The sequence below is a fragment of the Herpailurus yagouaroundi genome, unplaced genomic scaffold (genome assembly GCF_014898765.1).
Source record: "Herpailurus yagouaroundi ecotype Mexico unplaced genomic scaffold, PumYag 29, whole genome shotgun sequence".
Classification (NCBI taxonomy): Eukaryota; Metazoa; Chordata; class Mammalia; order Carnivora; family Felidae; genus Herpailurus; species Herpailurus yagouaroundi.
The window spans coordinates 80,945,451-80,961,104 of record NW_024412377.1 but is presented as its reverse complement, the minus strand read 5'-3'; the positions used below and the strand labels follow the sequence as shown (position 1 = coordinate 80,961,104).

The following is a 15,654-nucleotide window of genomic DNA, read 5'->3' as shown; positions in this document are numbered from 1 at the left end:
CCAATCATAAGGGAAATAAAAATCAAAACCTCAATGAGATATCCCACACCTGTTAGAATGACTGTCATTAAAAAGACTAGAGTTAACAAGTGTTGGTGAAGATGTGGAGAAAAGGGAACCTTGTGCACTCTTGGTGGTATATAAACTGATAAAGCCACTGTGGAAAACAGTATGAAGTTTCCTCAAAAAAATAAAAATAGAACTACCATATGATCCAGCAATCCCACTTATAGATATATAGCTGAAGGAAATATAATCCAGATCTCAAAGAGATATCTGACTCCCATGTCAGTTGTAGGATTATTCATAGTAGTCAAAATATGGAAACAGCCTAAGTGTCTGTCTGAAGATGAATGGATAAAGAAGGTGTGGTATAAATTACTGTGGATTATTATTCAGCCATGAGAAAGAAGGAAATCCTGACACTTGCAACAACATGGATGGACCATGAGGGCATTATGTGAAATGACTAAGTCAGAGAAAGACAAAGACTATATATATTATCTCACTTAGATGAGGAATCTAAGAAAGCTGAACTCTTAGACACCAGAATGGTGGTTGCCAGGATCTGAGGGTTGGGGGAAATAGGGAAATGTTGGTCAAAGGGTGTAAACTTGGAATTTTAAGAGAAGTTTGGGAATCTGGTGGATAGCATGGTGATTGTAGTTAATAATACTGTATTATATGTTTGAAAGCTGCTAAGAGAGTGGATCTTGGAAGTTCTCACTACAAAAAAGAAATGGTAATTATGTGAGATGATAGATGTGTTAACTAATATTACTGTGGTAATCATTTCACAATATATAAATGTATCAAAGCAACACATTGCACACCCTAAATTTTCACAGTTATATTAATTATATTATTAAAGCTGCAAAAAAATTAATTCAAATTTAAATTCACTTTCTCAGTCCCAGTAACCATTTTTGGTGTTCTTACAGCTAGTGGTTACCATATTGGATTTTACAGATACTGAATATTCTCATCAATTCAGAAAATGTTATTGGGCCACACTAAATCTAAAACATTATGAATACTAAAGAGATAGTGTAAAAATGTAGTTAGAAGAAAAATTTCATGTTTTAGAATTAATTTAGTCTTCCTTTTTAAAAAGCAAGTCTAGATTGAGTTTTCTTCATCTTATTGAGTAAGATTGTTTAAGGGTCTTGTGTATCTGTAATTCATAAAAATTTATTATTCTAATTATGCTCCTCTGCTTTTCTTTGTCATTAGTCCATGTATATAAGTGATTATTTGTTTGGATTTTATGCTTGGGTTTCACAGTAAAGACCTAGTTAGCAAATACTTTCATATAGCAAACAATATAGAAGGAGAAAAGAGTCTTTTTCAAGAAGCTAAAAGGGATTATTCTTCCATGATAGAAATATAATTATTTATTTATTCTTCCTTATTTTGATCACCCCAGGGAATATTTTATGCCCATTGAACAGGTTCAGTAGGATTTGGTTTACCTTTCTAGACTGAAGAGCTTTATTTTGATCACAGTATATTTAGATTTTGCTAATTAAAAAGGATATACTCATTTTGTTACAAAAGATTATCATGTCTCCTCCATGATGCTTAGAGGCAAAGGCAGAGATAAGGATTATCTGGCTTTTCACCAACAATAATACTATATGCCATTATGCTCAACAGTAAAGAATGGACAACTATTGATGAGGTTTAAATGTCCAAGGGTAAGTGTAGTCTACATAGTGACTAAGTGCTCAAATAATTTACTAGCCTTTGTCTTGAAAGAGGTTTTTTTCAGGTCTAAACCAAAAAATTTTTCAGAGTCCATTGAAAAGGATATTGAGAGTGGTTTAAATCTGATAAAATTCAATTAATTTTCTTCAAGTGTTGCACCACAGATTTAGCCGTTGATTCACATGTTGCAGCCTGGATAAATCTAAAAGGCTCAATCTAGGAGAGTCAGATTTGCTTCAAGACCCAGCTGACTACCATCCTCTCCTTGAAGCAGCTCATTCTTTCCCCAGCTGGGATTAATCATTCCCTCTGTGATCTTTCATAGCACTTGAATTACATCTCTGTTGTAGTTATCACACTCTTTGATATAAAACCCCCAGCACTTTTTATTGTATCCCAAAATGTATGCAGTCTTGGCTTTTTCTTTCCCCTGTGTCCCTCCCGCTCTCCCTCCTTCTTCCTGCCTATAGGATTACATTCAAGTTCATCAGTGTGATATTCGGGATGCCCTTATAAATCCATCTGTATTTCTAATTGCTCCAGTATGGATTCTTCTGTATAGCCAAGCTGAATTATTCACTGGTTAAATGCTCAGGTTTATAACTTATTCTCACATAGAGAGAGGAGGATAGGGAAAAGGGAGAGAGAGGGAAAGAGATTGATTGAGACTGAGATTGAGAGAGAGGAATTTGGGGTGGCTGTTTTTTTCTTTTTCTTTTAATTTACATGTATTAGGAAGCAGCATGGTTAAACATGGACTCTGGAGTCCCACTTCTACAGCTTACTAGAATGTACTCTTGGGCAGATTACTCTGTAATCCTGTCTAAACCTTACCTTCTACAAATCTAGTACTGTCTCGCCTATATTAGCCTGCCCTCTCAAGGATTCAATTGTAAACTTTTTTAAAGCATTTAGTACCTGGTAGATAGTAATACACACACACACACACACACACACACACACACACACACACACACATACACATTACACTCTTTTTTATCCATTTGCAAACATATTGTGAACTTTCTTTCATGTCTGTAAATATAAAATATAAGTTAAAAAAATATTTTTTTACATTTTATTTATTTTTGATAGAGGCAGAGCACAAGTGGGGGAGGGGCAGAGAGAGAGGGAGACACAGAATCTGAAGCAGGCTCCAGGCTCCGAGCTGTCAGCACAGAGCCCAACTCGGGACTCGGACTCACAAACCACGAGATCATGACCTGAGCTGAAGTCGGACGCTTAACCGACTGAGCTACCCAGGCACCCCTAAAATACAACTTTTAATGCTACCCAACACCCACGTATTTCAAAATGCATTTTGGAAAAATTAATGTTACACAAATAAACAATCGTTTTATTAATTTTCTCTCTTTTTATTAGGATGAGGGAAGAATCTAACATGCATGGAGCTATGCATTAATATATGCGTTAATCCCATATTGTTGATGAAGAAATAAGTGTGTCAGAGAGGTTAAGTAATTGGCCCAAGATTACCTAGTAAGTGATAGTCAGGATTGTACTGTCCACTGCAATATGCTGTTGCTCACACCAAATGACATAAATAACTTCTGTATACATGGGGACTAGAAATTTAGGCTTGAAATCTAACACAAGATTTGTGTCACACTAAAATGTTGTAATCTTTAGGATGGATGCTGTTTTGTAGTATTTGACATTTCATAAGATTCACAAGGCCTATTTCACAAGATTGAGGAATAAGGCAGTAGGGCTTTACTAATGTCCATCTCACGAAACAACTAAAAATGTCACAGTTGACTGTAGATTATTAAACAAGCCCTCTTTAGTGATAAAGACTACTATGTTGTTGAAGTTTTTTCAAAAAAGAGGAACATTTGTTTTTATTGTTTATGTCTATTCTTCAGTGTTCCTTACCCTCTGTGTTCAGTAATGCCAGAATTACCTAAAAATTTCTAGGCTGGTTTTAAAAGACTCTGCTTTGTGTATCTTGAGGTTTTTGTTTTGTTTTTGCCATTGCCTGATGTTGTTTTTCACCACAGACAGGTCTAATCTGTAGAATCAGAGTGTAGTGGTGGTTAGTTGGATGTGGATACCATGCCTATCTAACATTCAAACAGAACCTTCAATGGTATTATCCAGGTGAAGTTACAATTTTGATTTATTCATATTCAGTCAGGAACATGACCTAGTTATGAGTTACCACGAACAACATCTACCTCAAGTATCTCTTCACCAGGCAAGAACGTTGTACGTAATTTACATTATTCTCCTAAAGTCCCATCTCATTATTTATTCTGAATAGACTTGAGACTGGTATGTGTGTGTGGGTTTTTTTGTGTGTGTTTTTGTTTTGTTTTATTTCATTTTGTTTTCTTTTAGGAATTTATACTTTTGTGTGTGAAGCTTTCTGTTTAGGAAAGCTCATGTTTTTCAGGAAGCTTAATATCAAAATTCTAGTATTTTCTGTATTTATAAATCTTGCAGGCCATGTTGTCCTTTTTTGGGGGTGAGGTTTTATTCTATTTTCTTTTATCTAGGTTTTTCTTTTTACTAAATTAAGAAATAGATTAAGTTAAACTTAATAAATCTTCAGTCTTAACCCTTTTCTTTGATATTTGGTCAAGAATCTTTACAGTTGTGTCTTTTAGAAATCTCCCCAAGGTCTTAGCAAGAAATCTTGCAAGAAAAGTTTTAACTTGTAAGTGTTACAGTCTGAGTGCCAGTTGACTTCTATTTAACAGTGTTTAGAGTTCTCTTATCAAGCCCAGAATACTGGTCAATACGCTTGATTTTTTGTTGAACTAGGTTGTTTTCTCTGTTTCTTAATGCTTCTGTTGCTTTTAAAACAAGCTGGACAATAATTATAATGACCAGATTATTTATCTCTAGTGAGAACTCATAGTATGTCTTCTTTTGAGGGGTGGGGGGAAGAAGAAGTAGAAGGAAAGAGCAAAATAATGACTTTTTTCCTAGTCATTGTATTCCAGAAATGGAATCCATAGGTCAGGTTCCATTTTCATGTGAACTTTTGCTCTTCCTTTACTTTTCCTCTAAGGGAAGGTGCTTTCACACACATTTGGGAGTGGCCAAATGGTATATATGGCAGAAAGATGTTGAAGGAGGGAATCTGGAGGTTTATGGGTGGTGTTTCCATTGGGATAGCATCTCCTAGGTGTTTGAATTAACTATAACATAAAAATACATATGTTTGGAAAGAATGGCAGAGATAATAAGGATTTGTATCAAATCCTAGTGATCTTGGTATAGTTATTTACAGTGGTAGAGAGTATAAAAAGAATATGTCAGGCTTCCCCCCCACCCCCGCCGCCCCATAACATTGACTTCAGAGGGGGAAAGATGCAGGAAGTACCCACATCACCAAGAGAAGCTGGTAGTTCCTTTGGCAGGCCAAGGGATGCAGGTGGTATGGTGGCCTCATGATATGGGAGAACTAAATTTTTTCATAGTTACTTAGAAAGCAACATAGTTTTAATTTACTAACTCCAGTCCTAGATGCTTTATCTTCTAGTAACTATTGCCACAAATGCTCCTCTACTCACACATATTTTGCCCTATTTCTTTTGGGACTGTGTGTGTGTGTATATATATATATATATTTTTTTTTTTTTAATTTATTCTTGAGAGAGAGAGCATGTGCAGGAGAAATGCAGAGAGAGAGGGAAAGAGAGTCCCAAGCAGGCTCTGCACTGTCAGTACAGAGCCCAATGTGGGGCTCGAACTCATGATCTGTGAGATTATGACCTGAGCTGAAATCAAGAGGCAGACGCTTGATCAACTGAGATACCCAGGCACCCCAGGACTGATAGTAATTAGCATGTACTGAACATTTATATCATGCCATGCACTAGTCTAAGTTCTTTATATTATTTAGCTCATTTAATTTTCACAGGAGCCCAGGGAGGGTAAGGAGCTACTTTTATCACCTTTTTACAGATAAGGAAATTGAGGTTAACCAACCTGCTCAAGGTCACACAACTAGCAGAGATTTGAACCCAGCACTCTAACTACAGAGCCTTTACCCTTAATTTTGTTTTTTGTTTACTTAAAACATTTTTTGTGTTACATTTAATTTTTATGCCATGTTACCTCCATGTTTTTGTGATTAATGATATGTTCTATAGACTAAAGCCCTACATTAAGACAATTATGATTGATATCTAGTTCACCTTTTAGAAATTATTGACAGTTTTTCAGTCCTTTAATGAAAGAAGTAAATTTAATTTGGAGTTAGAGTTCATCAGTGCATTTTTGTCCAAGTGATGAATTGTTCAGTAAGTCTCCATTTCCCACCTTTTCAGATTTTTTTTGAAATTTTTATTTTCTGCTATGTCTTGTCCATATATCATATTCCCAGGTGAGTATGGAGATTTTTTCAATCAATTGAAAAACAATATATATTGCTTTTTAAAACCCATTGCTTTTAACATAATTGCTTAAATTTTGCCTTTTGATACTTACTGAACAAGATGTTTACAGTTAGTTGCAGCTTATGTGTTTAACATGCATTTAGTCAGAAAAGGAAAGCAAGAATAAAAATTTAAATAATGTTGGGGATTGTCTCTGCCTTCCCCTTTAGTGAGCATGTATCCTGGAATGAATGGGCAATGTGAATATGAATCTATTATCCCTAAGTTGATTTTAGTTACTGTGTACAACTCACTGAATGATTCTGTGGGTATGATTATTTTTTTTATACAACATGATCCATGAAAACAAGCCAACAACTGGAAAAAAGGAAGCAGTCCCAAGGTTGGAAGAAAATCTGGCTGTGTCATACTTACTAAAAGAGAATGCATTGGTCTGTAATAGGTTTTTCCAGGGTAATTTCAACAAATGCGCAATTTCTGCCTTGTGTGTTTACTTTAGAACTAACTCCTTTATGTGACTCCTTTGTATGGGTGTCTGTTTGATGCCAGGTTCTGTAATAGGTGCTAGAAAGATGAGAATTTGTTTTTGTCCTTCAAATAATTTGGTCTGATGGCTCATAGGTAAGGAAGGACATCTTGAGGTAATGGAGAAGATAAGTATAAAATTAATAGTTTGAGACTGTTCTGTTGAGAATGTTCTGTTAACCTAAACAAATAAAAAACAAAACCAGTAAGTTTTTGAACATTGTTCTATGTGTGGAAGTAACTAGCTAAATTCTCCAGGGGAGAAAAGAATTGGAAGCAAGAGTTCCTGTCCTGTAAAATCTCATAAAGCTCTTTGCAGTTCTCATATATGTGTCATGGTATTTATCTGAATATCATACCATTTTAGTTCTACCTGTCTTTATGTTATATGATATATATACATTTATGTATGTTTTCTTTTAGGTTTCTATATATGCTGTACCAGAAAAGATTGGTCAAGTTCACCATGCCTTGGAAACAACTGTGAAGCTTCTTGAATTCTATCAAAACTACTTTGAAATTCAATACCCACTTAAGAAATTGGGTAAGAATCAAACAGTGCCTCTGGTTTTCATTAGCATTATAACCTAGATTCATTTGGCAAATGTTTTGTAGAAAGCACTTTTTCTAAAATTATTTAAAGAGAAAACTAATAAACACCTAAAGCTTTAAAAATTGTTTACATTTGTTAAGATTATTTACATTCCCTAAAAGTAGCTGAATGTGGAGCTTAAAACATTTAGAAGTTTATGGAGCTCTTCCAAGGGCTTATACAGGTTCTGTGTAAGTGGCAATTTGCTTAGGGCTTTGTCTGCAGTCAGACTCTAACTTCCTAAGAAATTCTGTTTCACAGGAGGAAAACTGAGTAATAGATGCTGAGGAAAGCAAGAGCTGGTCCTGGATAGAAGAACGTTGGGCCTGTACTTTGTCTTTCTTGCTCTAGGAAGTTGATTCATTGTGAAAGAATTATATATCTCTTTTTTGTGAAGGGACAGAGCAATGGTGACTCCACAGGAATTGGTCAGGTCTTTCTCAACTGACTGATAGGTGGGGAACATACAAGACTAGAGTAAGGTTCGATTTGCCAAGAGTATAAAATGAATTCCCTGTCTTTTGATTCACAGTGATAAACCAATGGGTAAAATATTTTTTGGGGGGAGTGCCTTAGATGAGCGAAATTTGATCACTTCTTTCTTCACATGTTCAGATTTGGTGGCTATTCCTGACTTTGAAGCGGGAGCAATGGAAAATTGGGGTTTGCTCACCTTCCGTGAAGAGACACTTCTGTATGACAATAATACTTCTTCGGTGGCTGATAGAAAACTGGTTACTAAAATCATTGCTCATGAGCTCTCCCATCAGGTATTAATAGCCATGACCATTATATTTAATACTTATAGTATTTTAGAATAAGAAAATAAGTAACAATTTTAGGATAAGAAATTGGAATAAGCTAATAGAAATTCGGCCTTTTATTGTAGTATTGCCTTTCATAATAAAATGGTGGGTTTTTTTGTTTGTTTTTGTTTGTTTTTGTTCTTTGTTTTTTTTAACACAAACATGATCATCAAATGAAAATGCTATCTAGGGGTGCCTGGCTGGCTCATTTGGAGGAGTACGCAATTCTTGATCTCAGGGTCATGAGTTCGAGCTCCACATGGTGTGCAGAGATTACTCAAATACGTAAATACATACATACATACATACATACATACATAAAATAAATTGCTATCTAATGTTTGTATAGGATTTTACAGTTTATAAAGCATTTTCACATCCATATGTCATTTACTTTTCATAACGGCTGTGAGGTAGGTGATGATCCCATTTTATAGATGTGGAAATTGAGAGTGTAAGCAAATGACTTACCCAAAGTCACAGAGCTAATAATTGGCAGCACTGGCCCTTGAAGAACCACTGTCTCCTCAAGGTGTTTCTCCTTTTTTGCCCCCAATAATACACAGCTGTTTCACCTCTGACAATTGCCAGCCCCTCAGTATAACTTTGTGGCAGAGAAACCCTTCCCCTAAATTGCATTCTCTTCTGGCATCTCTTGGACTGTAGTTGTCAAGACTAGATTTATATTTTCTTCTCTTACTCAAACTGGGTTCTTTGTTAATTTGAGAGAGGGAGGGTACTCTTTGTATGACAAGGAGAAAAAGAAAGAAAATTATATGGGTACGTGAACCCCCCTCTTTCTTTCTCAACACCTTGTCTTTCTTTTGTCCCTTGATGAGGTGCATAGCAGTGTTGGGTGTAGTTTGGGGGCGTCATGATTGAGGGACAACGTGGAAGAAGAGTAGCATGCACTCTGGTCAGTTTGGTCCCTGTCTCAAACGCCTATATGTGTGAGATTCTAGAGCTCTTGTGAAGACTTCGTAATGGGCTTGCATATGAAGCACATACTTAGTGATAATTATGATTTTAGGCATGTAGACAAGTTGTCCTTTAGGGGATCTTCTCTAGGTCTGTTATTTCTGGGGACTCCCCATCACCACTTCTCAGTTACTTCTTTAAGACATATATTCCTCGGAAGCAGGTTTTAAAATAATATCTTTGAAAAACATGTTATTGTAATTCTCAAAAGTGTTTTGTTTCCATACCCAGTAACCTTATTATTTTGCTGCTGATTTGAGATGAGCCCCAGATGTCACTAAATCGCACACCCTATAACCTACCACTCTCCATTGCAGAGATTTTTGAGATACATTTTTTTTTTTTTGGAGAATCTCCTTTCATTGTTTTCCTTCTTCTTATTATTTTATAGATGAAGACATTTAATGATATTTCTTATTTCATTTATTTATATGCATGCCAGCTTTCTTAAAGAATATTGTTTGAATTCTCTTTTCAATCATGTAAATACTGTCCTCAACTTGGATAACTGAGGAGAAACATGAAATATAGGCTCTCTGTAGGAAAATCTCTCAGAAATTTATTTTTAAGTTGTAATGGATGGCTGAAGATATAGAATAGAAATAATCTTACTAACTTGATAGTAGTAGGTAGAAGAATTTCATTATCTAGGAAATACCACTTTTAATTAAGTAGCGAAAAACTGTTTTTGTTTACCTAGTAAACAGGGTTTGTATGCTCATTTGATAAATATGCTAACTAACTGTGGTTTTTGCTTGTTTTCCCATTCAACAAGGTAAAATGTTAAACTTTTCATTTTCATTTTAGAGTTAATTTATACAAATTTTTTGTAAGTCTTTAATTTGAATATAGTTTGTTTTACCTAATAACTGCATTTTTAAGTAATTATAATCTGGCTAAAGGGGATGAAGCTGACAATTTAATTATTAGAAAATTCTTGACAGTATATTGTGTTGATTAGTAGGATTTTTTGTTTTGTTTTCCCCACAGTGGTTTGGTAATCTAGTAACAATGGAGTGGTGGAATGATCTATGGCTAAATGAAGGGTTTGCTACTTTCATGGAGTATTTCTCCTTGGAAAAAATATTCAAAGAGCTTTCTAGTGTAAGTATAGCGTTTATTAGACGTGCTATAAATCATATTTGCCCCGTATTTTATAGTCATTTGGAGTGCTGAAAATGTTTCTAGAAAGATACAATAAAATTGACACTTGTTACTGATAGCTTATACCTCTTGAGATTTGACAGTGAAAATTAAGCTTTCACTTATTGATATATTTCATTGAAAGCTGAAATTATGTGCAATTATTTCACACTTTGTTAAGATGAACATTTAAAATCGCTTTACTACATTTTATTTCCAATAGATGTGGCTCTTCTTGAAGGAATTTAAATTAAGTTGAAAAGCCTTTTTAGCAAAACAAAACTTTTTATCCTTTGTATAAAGAGAGAAAAAAAATAAGACATTTTGTAGCAATACTCTCTCCCTGTTACCACTGTGATCATTCTTGTAACAGTGATAACATAGGTTCATACAGACAAATAATTTGCCCTGTTAAGGTACCAACCATATTTGTGCCCTTTTCAATGACTTGGGACATCGTTCTGTCATAGGGAGTGTAATATTGTTGTTACTGTGTTCCTAGACTTCCTGGGGAAAGGTATGACAGGTATTGCCAAATAATCCAAGCAATAGGTGGGAAAGTATAAAGATCCCATTCACCCTTAAAATTCTGTGACGTTCTATTAAACTTCCTGAATATAAGATCCAAGACTGCTTCAAAACAGCGATACTCTTAAGAGCTTTCAATTTGAAATTTTTGTGTAAGTCCAGTTCAAAAACTTCAGGTAAGTAGAAGGAACTTATTTTTAGCCAGAATACTAAGCAAAGTATTCTAAATCTATGTATGTGACTTAATTAAGCAACCAGATACACAGTTTCACCACTGGGTGGTGCCCAGAATGTTTAAAACTTTCTAATGTGTATTCTGGGGGAGCTCATCTGCTGAGCTATCAAAGAATTCTATTTAAGTATTGTATTTTACTTCAAATGAACCTCAGTGAAGGGAACTGTATATTATCTTAATAGAAACCTGGACTACATATGAGAAATGAGCTTAAGGACCAGTTTTTATTTTTGCTTTTTAATTGTAAATGTTATTTTAAAAGTACACACTGACCATCTTAGAATATTTACTTTGAATACCTGGATTTGGCACATTTGGTCACTTTAATAGTAGATTCTTAATTAATCCTTATGCTGTGGGTTAGGAAATAATAATGTTTTTCATATGGTCAGGACGTTATCATTTTATTTTTAAATTTAAGGAATATGAATGAAAGTCTCTCTATTCTTATACTTTCAAAAGCCTATTTTCTGAAGTTTAGTAAAGATGGGTATTTTTTAATAATGACCTTAAACAGGTAATTAATCTAATTCATATAAATAATTACTATATTTTCCTTTGCCTTTGATAATGTTGATGGTTTCATAATCTGTTTGATGTTTTTGCTAGTATGAAGATTTCTTAGATGCTCGATTTAAAACCATGAAGAAAGATTCCTTGAATTCATCTCATCCAATATCATCATCATCTGTTCAGTCTTCAGAACAGATCGAAGAAATGTTTGATTCTCTTTCCTATTTTAAGGTACCGCTCTACACATCAACTACCTGGAGTGGGTTTCAAATTAATTTCATATGTGAGCAAGCTTCATGATTTAAATTATTTTAAGCATTAAAACTAGATTATTTTAAAGATTAGAGATTACTTTAAGATTATTTTCAGGTATACATTTAAACTGTAAGATGTTTGCTTCTATTTAAATCTTGGTTTTAACTTTTTCTGGGTCTTTCTTTCTCTGATTTAAGTTCTTCTGACTGGTATAGTGGGTAATCAGATAATATAGCAACATATCTTTTAAAGTTGGTTCAGTCTCTGGATATACAGGTAGAATATGTCCAGGGAAGGTCCTAAGCAAGCCCTTAGCTGTGTTATTGAGGATTGAAAGATGTTCAAAGTCACAGTTGCCAAAACTCAAAAACAAAAAGAGTATTTAAGAATTGAGAACTAGATTGCAGGATCAGAAGCACAGACTCCAGGTTTGGGAGTGAAGCAAAAACAGAAAACTGGAAACCTGATTAGGATTGCCATAGGTCAGAGAACAGAACAATGCCTCTCACAGTTGTGGTGGGAGGTGTGAATGTTAGGACTTACTTACCTCCTTACTCTGGCTACCAAATTAATTGATTAATAAAATGAATTCCTCCACTGGACAGAGAAAGCACACAAAACACCTGAGATACAAACCATATCTTCAAGAAACTCAAAGTTTAGGTGGTAGGTACTTGTGAAGCACTCAGAGATGATATGTGCTGAATGAATGGTACAGACTTTTTTTTACCTAGGTTTATGAAGAGAACTTTTTTGTAGGAAAATGGAAATGGAAGGGAGTTAAATAATAAAAAGATATGGATAAAGAGGAATGGTAAGTGTTGAGTATGGCAGGAATGGGACAATAAGGTCTACAAAGAGACAGTTCAGGAATACTGATGGGCAGGAAATTTTTGTTTAGGGAATAAATGCTTGATTGTGGTGGAAGCCATAAATGGAGTAGGGGAAAGATAGAAAAGGAGCTTGGGGCAGTTGTAGAAGGTTCTAAACGCCATCAGGAATCTGGACTTTTTCTGTAAGCATTGGGAAGCTTTAGAAGATTTTTCAGAGGAATTACTTGATTAAAGTTACTATTTATGAAAACTAATTTGTTCCAGCTTATAGATTTAAGTGGAGAGAGAACTAAAGTCAGGAAATTGCTGCTAAAGTCCAAGCATGACATGGTAAAGGATGAAATTAGGAGTGGTAGTGAAAGTGGAAGAAAAATGATGAGTGTAAAAAAACATGGGATGGAGGGAAGTTCTTGAAGGATTTAGTGATAGGGTAAGACAGGTAAAGAAAGGGAGACATGTTTTCCAGGTTCACACCTGACTGACATGGAAAATGGTAGTACTGTTAACAAATAAGAAATAAGGAGTTTAATTAGCTATATTAAATATATTCCAGTTGGAGATACTGCCATGATTTTTAAAGCCTATATGGGATCTGTCGATAAAATTTTAAAATTTGTGGTTCTGTTCTTATACAGAACTGTCACTTCGAGATTTGTTCTTACAGAGCTCTGTCATCCTCTGACCGCCATCCCCTAAACCCCAAATTCATTGTCTTATCATGTGGTCTCCACAGCATACCTAACCCCTGTCAATATGGTAACTACTTATTTCATGATTGGAAATCTGGCAAATACCCCACATAATTGAGAAAAGTAGGATATTTTACCAATGTTATGTACAAGAACAAGTAAGTGTCACTAGGGAAATGTGTTTGACAGATATATTCTATTTGGGTTTTTTAATCTCCAAGCCTAATTCTTATGTAGATTGTCCCTTGAGGAGATCAACTAGGAAGTAAACTTATAAAGAAAAGAAAAGAAAAAAAAAGGTCTGAAAAGTAAATGCCAGGGACCACCAAAATGAGGTGGTTCCATGCAAGATGAGGATCCAGGGAGAGAGTGAGAGTGATGGCCATTGAATAGGGGGAGGATGAAGAGTGCCTCCCAAAGCTCAGTGCAGAAAGACTTCAAAGGATGAGTGAGTGATCAGTCATTCAAATGCCACTAGCAGGTTAAGATGAGCCTGGGAATTGATGTTGGTTTCAAGACAGCATGAAGTTCATCAGTGACCTTGATAAAACCACTTCTGGGGGCACCTGGGTGGCTCAGTTGGTTAAGCGGCCGACTTCGGCTCAGGTCATGATCTCGTGGTCCGTGAGTTCCAGCCCCGCGTCGGGCTCTGTGCTGACAGCTCAGAGCCTGGAGCCTGTTTCAGATTCTGTGTCTCCCTCTCTCTCTGACCCTCCCCCGTTCATGCTCTGTCTCTCTCTGTCTCAAAAATAAAATAAAACATTAAAAAATTTAAAAAAAAAACCACTTCTAGCAGAGTGATGGTTGGAAGATTGCCTTAGAGAAAATGGAGATGGCAACTACAGACAGCTCTTTGAGGAGTTCACTACAAAGAGGGAAATAAGAAATAGGGTGATAACTAGAAGAGACATGGAGTTAAAAAAAGGAAGGACATCTTTTATTTGTTTTAAAGGAGGAATGAATGTTGCATAATTTTGTTAATGGGAATGTAATAGTAGGGAAAGTTGGTCATGCAGGGGTGAAAGGGATCTGTTGGGAACAAGAATGAGTACTTAAATTTATAGAACAAGTAACACCATGAGGCATGGTACAGAAATAAGAGAGTAATAGCTATTAAATTCAGTTATGTGTATCTGATAATCTTGACCTAATATTGCTACATTTTTACCAGAAGTGAAATTCAAAGACTATTTGAATTCCTTTTGTGTACTAGGTGTTGTTTTAGTCACTGAAATTGAGCTTTGCAGTGTTGCCCTCAATTATCATACAGTCTAGAAGAGGAAATAAAGATATATCTATCTAAATATATATTAAATATATATCTGTAGCAGATGAAGGAAGTGATACAAATTGCCCTTGAAGATGGAGAAATATTTCTATCTTAAATCAGGAAAGGCTTCACAAAGATGTTTTTGGAAATGATGGCATGCACTTCAATGACTATATAGCGTGGCCTTAATAGTTGTATGCTGGATTCTGAATTATTAGTGTATGCTTATTGCCCTATACATTCATTAGTTCCAAACATATTTGAAGTAACTCTGCAGGAAGAAGAGAGATCTTGGTTATTTTAGCAATATGATATATTAAAATTGGAAATTGATGCACTCCCAAGTAGAGAGGCTTTTGAGAGTTCTGCTTGTTTATTGTCTCCTGCAGTGAACCCATGAATTCAACTGGTACCTTTTTTTTTCAATATGTGAAGTTTATTGTCAAATTTGTTTCCATACAACACCCAGTGCTCATCCCAAAAGGTGCCCTCCTCAATACCCATCACCCACCCTCCCCTCCCTCCCACCCCCATCAACCCTCAGTTTGTTCTCAGTTTTTAAGAGTCTCTTATGCTTTGGCTCTCTCCCACTCTAACCGCTTTTTTTTTTTCCTTCCCCTCCCCCATGGGTTCCTGTTAAGTTTCTCAGGATCCACGTAAGAGTGAAAACATATGGTATCTGTCTTTCTCTGTATGGCTTATTTCACTTAGCATCACACTCTCCAGTTCCATCCACGTTGCTACAAAGGGCCATATTTCATTCTTTCTCATTGCCACGTAGTACTCCATTGTGTATATAAACCACAATTTCTTTATCCATTCATCAGTTGATGGACATTTAGGCTCTTTCCATAATTTGGCTATTGTTGAGAGTGCTGCTATAAACATTGGGGTACAAGTGCCCCTATGCATCAGTACTCCTGTATCCCTTGGGTAAATTCCTAGCAGTGCTATTGCTGGGTCATAGGGTAGGTCTATTTTTAATTTTCTGAGGAACCTCCACACTGTTTTCCAGAGTGGCTGCACCAGTTTGCATTCCCACCAACAGTGCAAGAGGGTTCCCATTTCTCCACATCCTCTCCAGCATCTATAGTCTCCAGATTTGTTCATTTTGGCCACTCTGACTGGCGTGAGGTGATATCTCAGTGTGGTTTTGATTTGTATTTCCCTGATAAGGAGGGACATTGAGCATCTTTTCATGTGCCTGTTG

The 15,654-nt window shown here is 35.6% G+C and overlaps 1 protein-coding gene across 2 annotated transcripts in view; it reads left to right on the top strand.

Annotated features, from left to right (window-relative positions):
* LNPEP (leucyl and cystinyl aminopeptidase) overlaps window positions 1-15,654 on the top strand; it is a 96,274-nt gene that overhangs the window by 49,252 nt on the left and 31,368 nt on the right. For both annotated transcript variants that reach the window (XM_040447928.1, XM_040447929.1), the window contains exons 5-8: window positions 7,026-7,146; window positions 7,810-7,964; window positions 9,969-10,082; window positions 11,494-11,628. In XM_040447928.1, coding sequence (XP_040303862.1) covers window positions 7,026-7,146; window positions 7,810-7,964; window positions 9,969-10,082; window positions 11,494-11,628 — 525 coding nt within the window. The remainder of the gene's footprint in view (window positions 1-7,025; window positions 7,147-7,809; window positions 7,965-9,968; window positions 10,083-11,493; window positions 11,629-15,654) is intronic.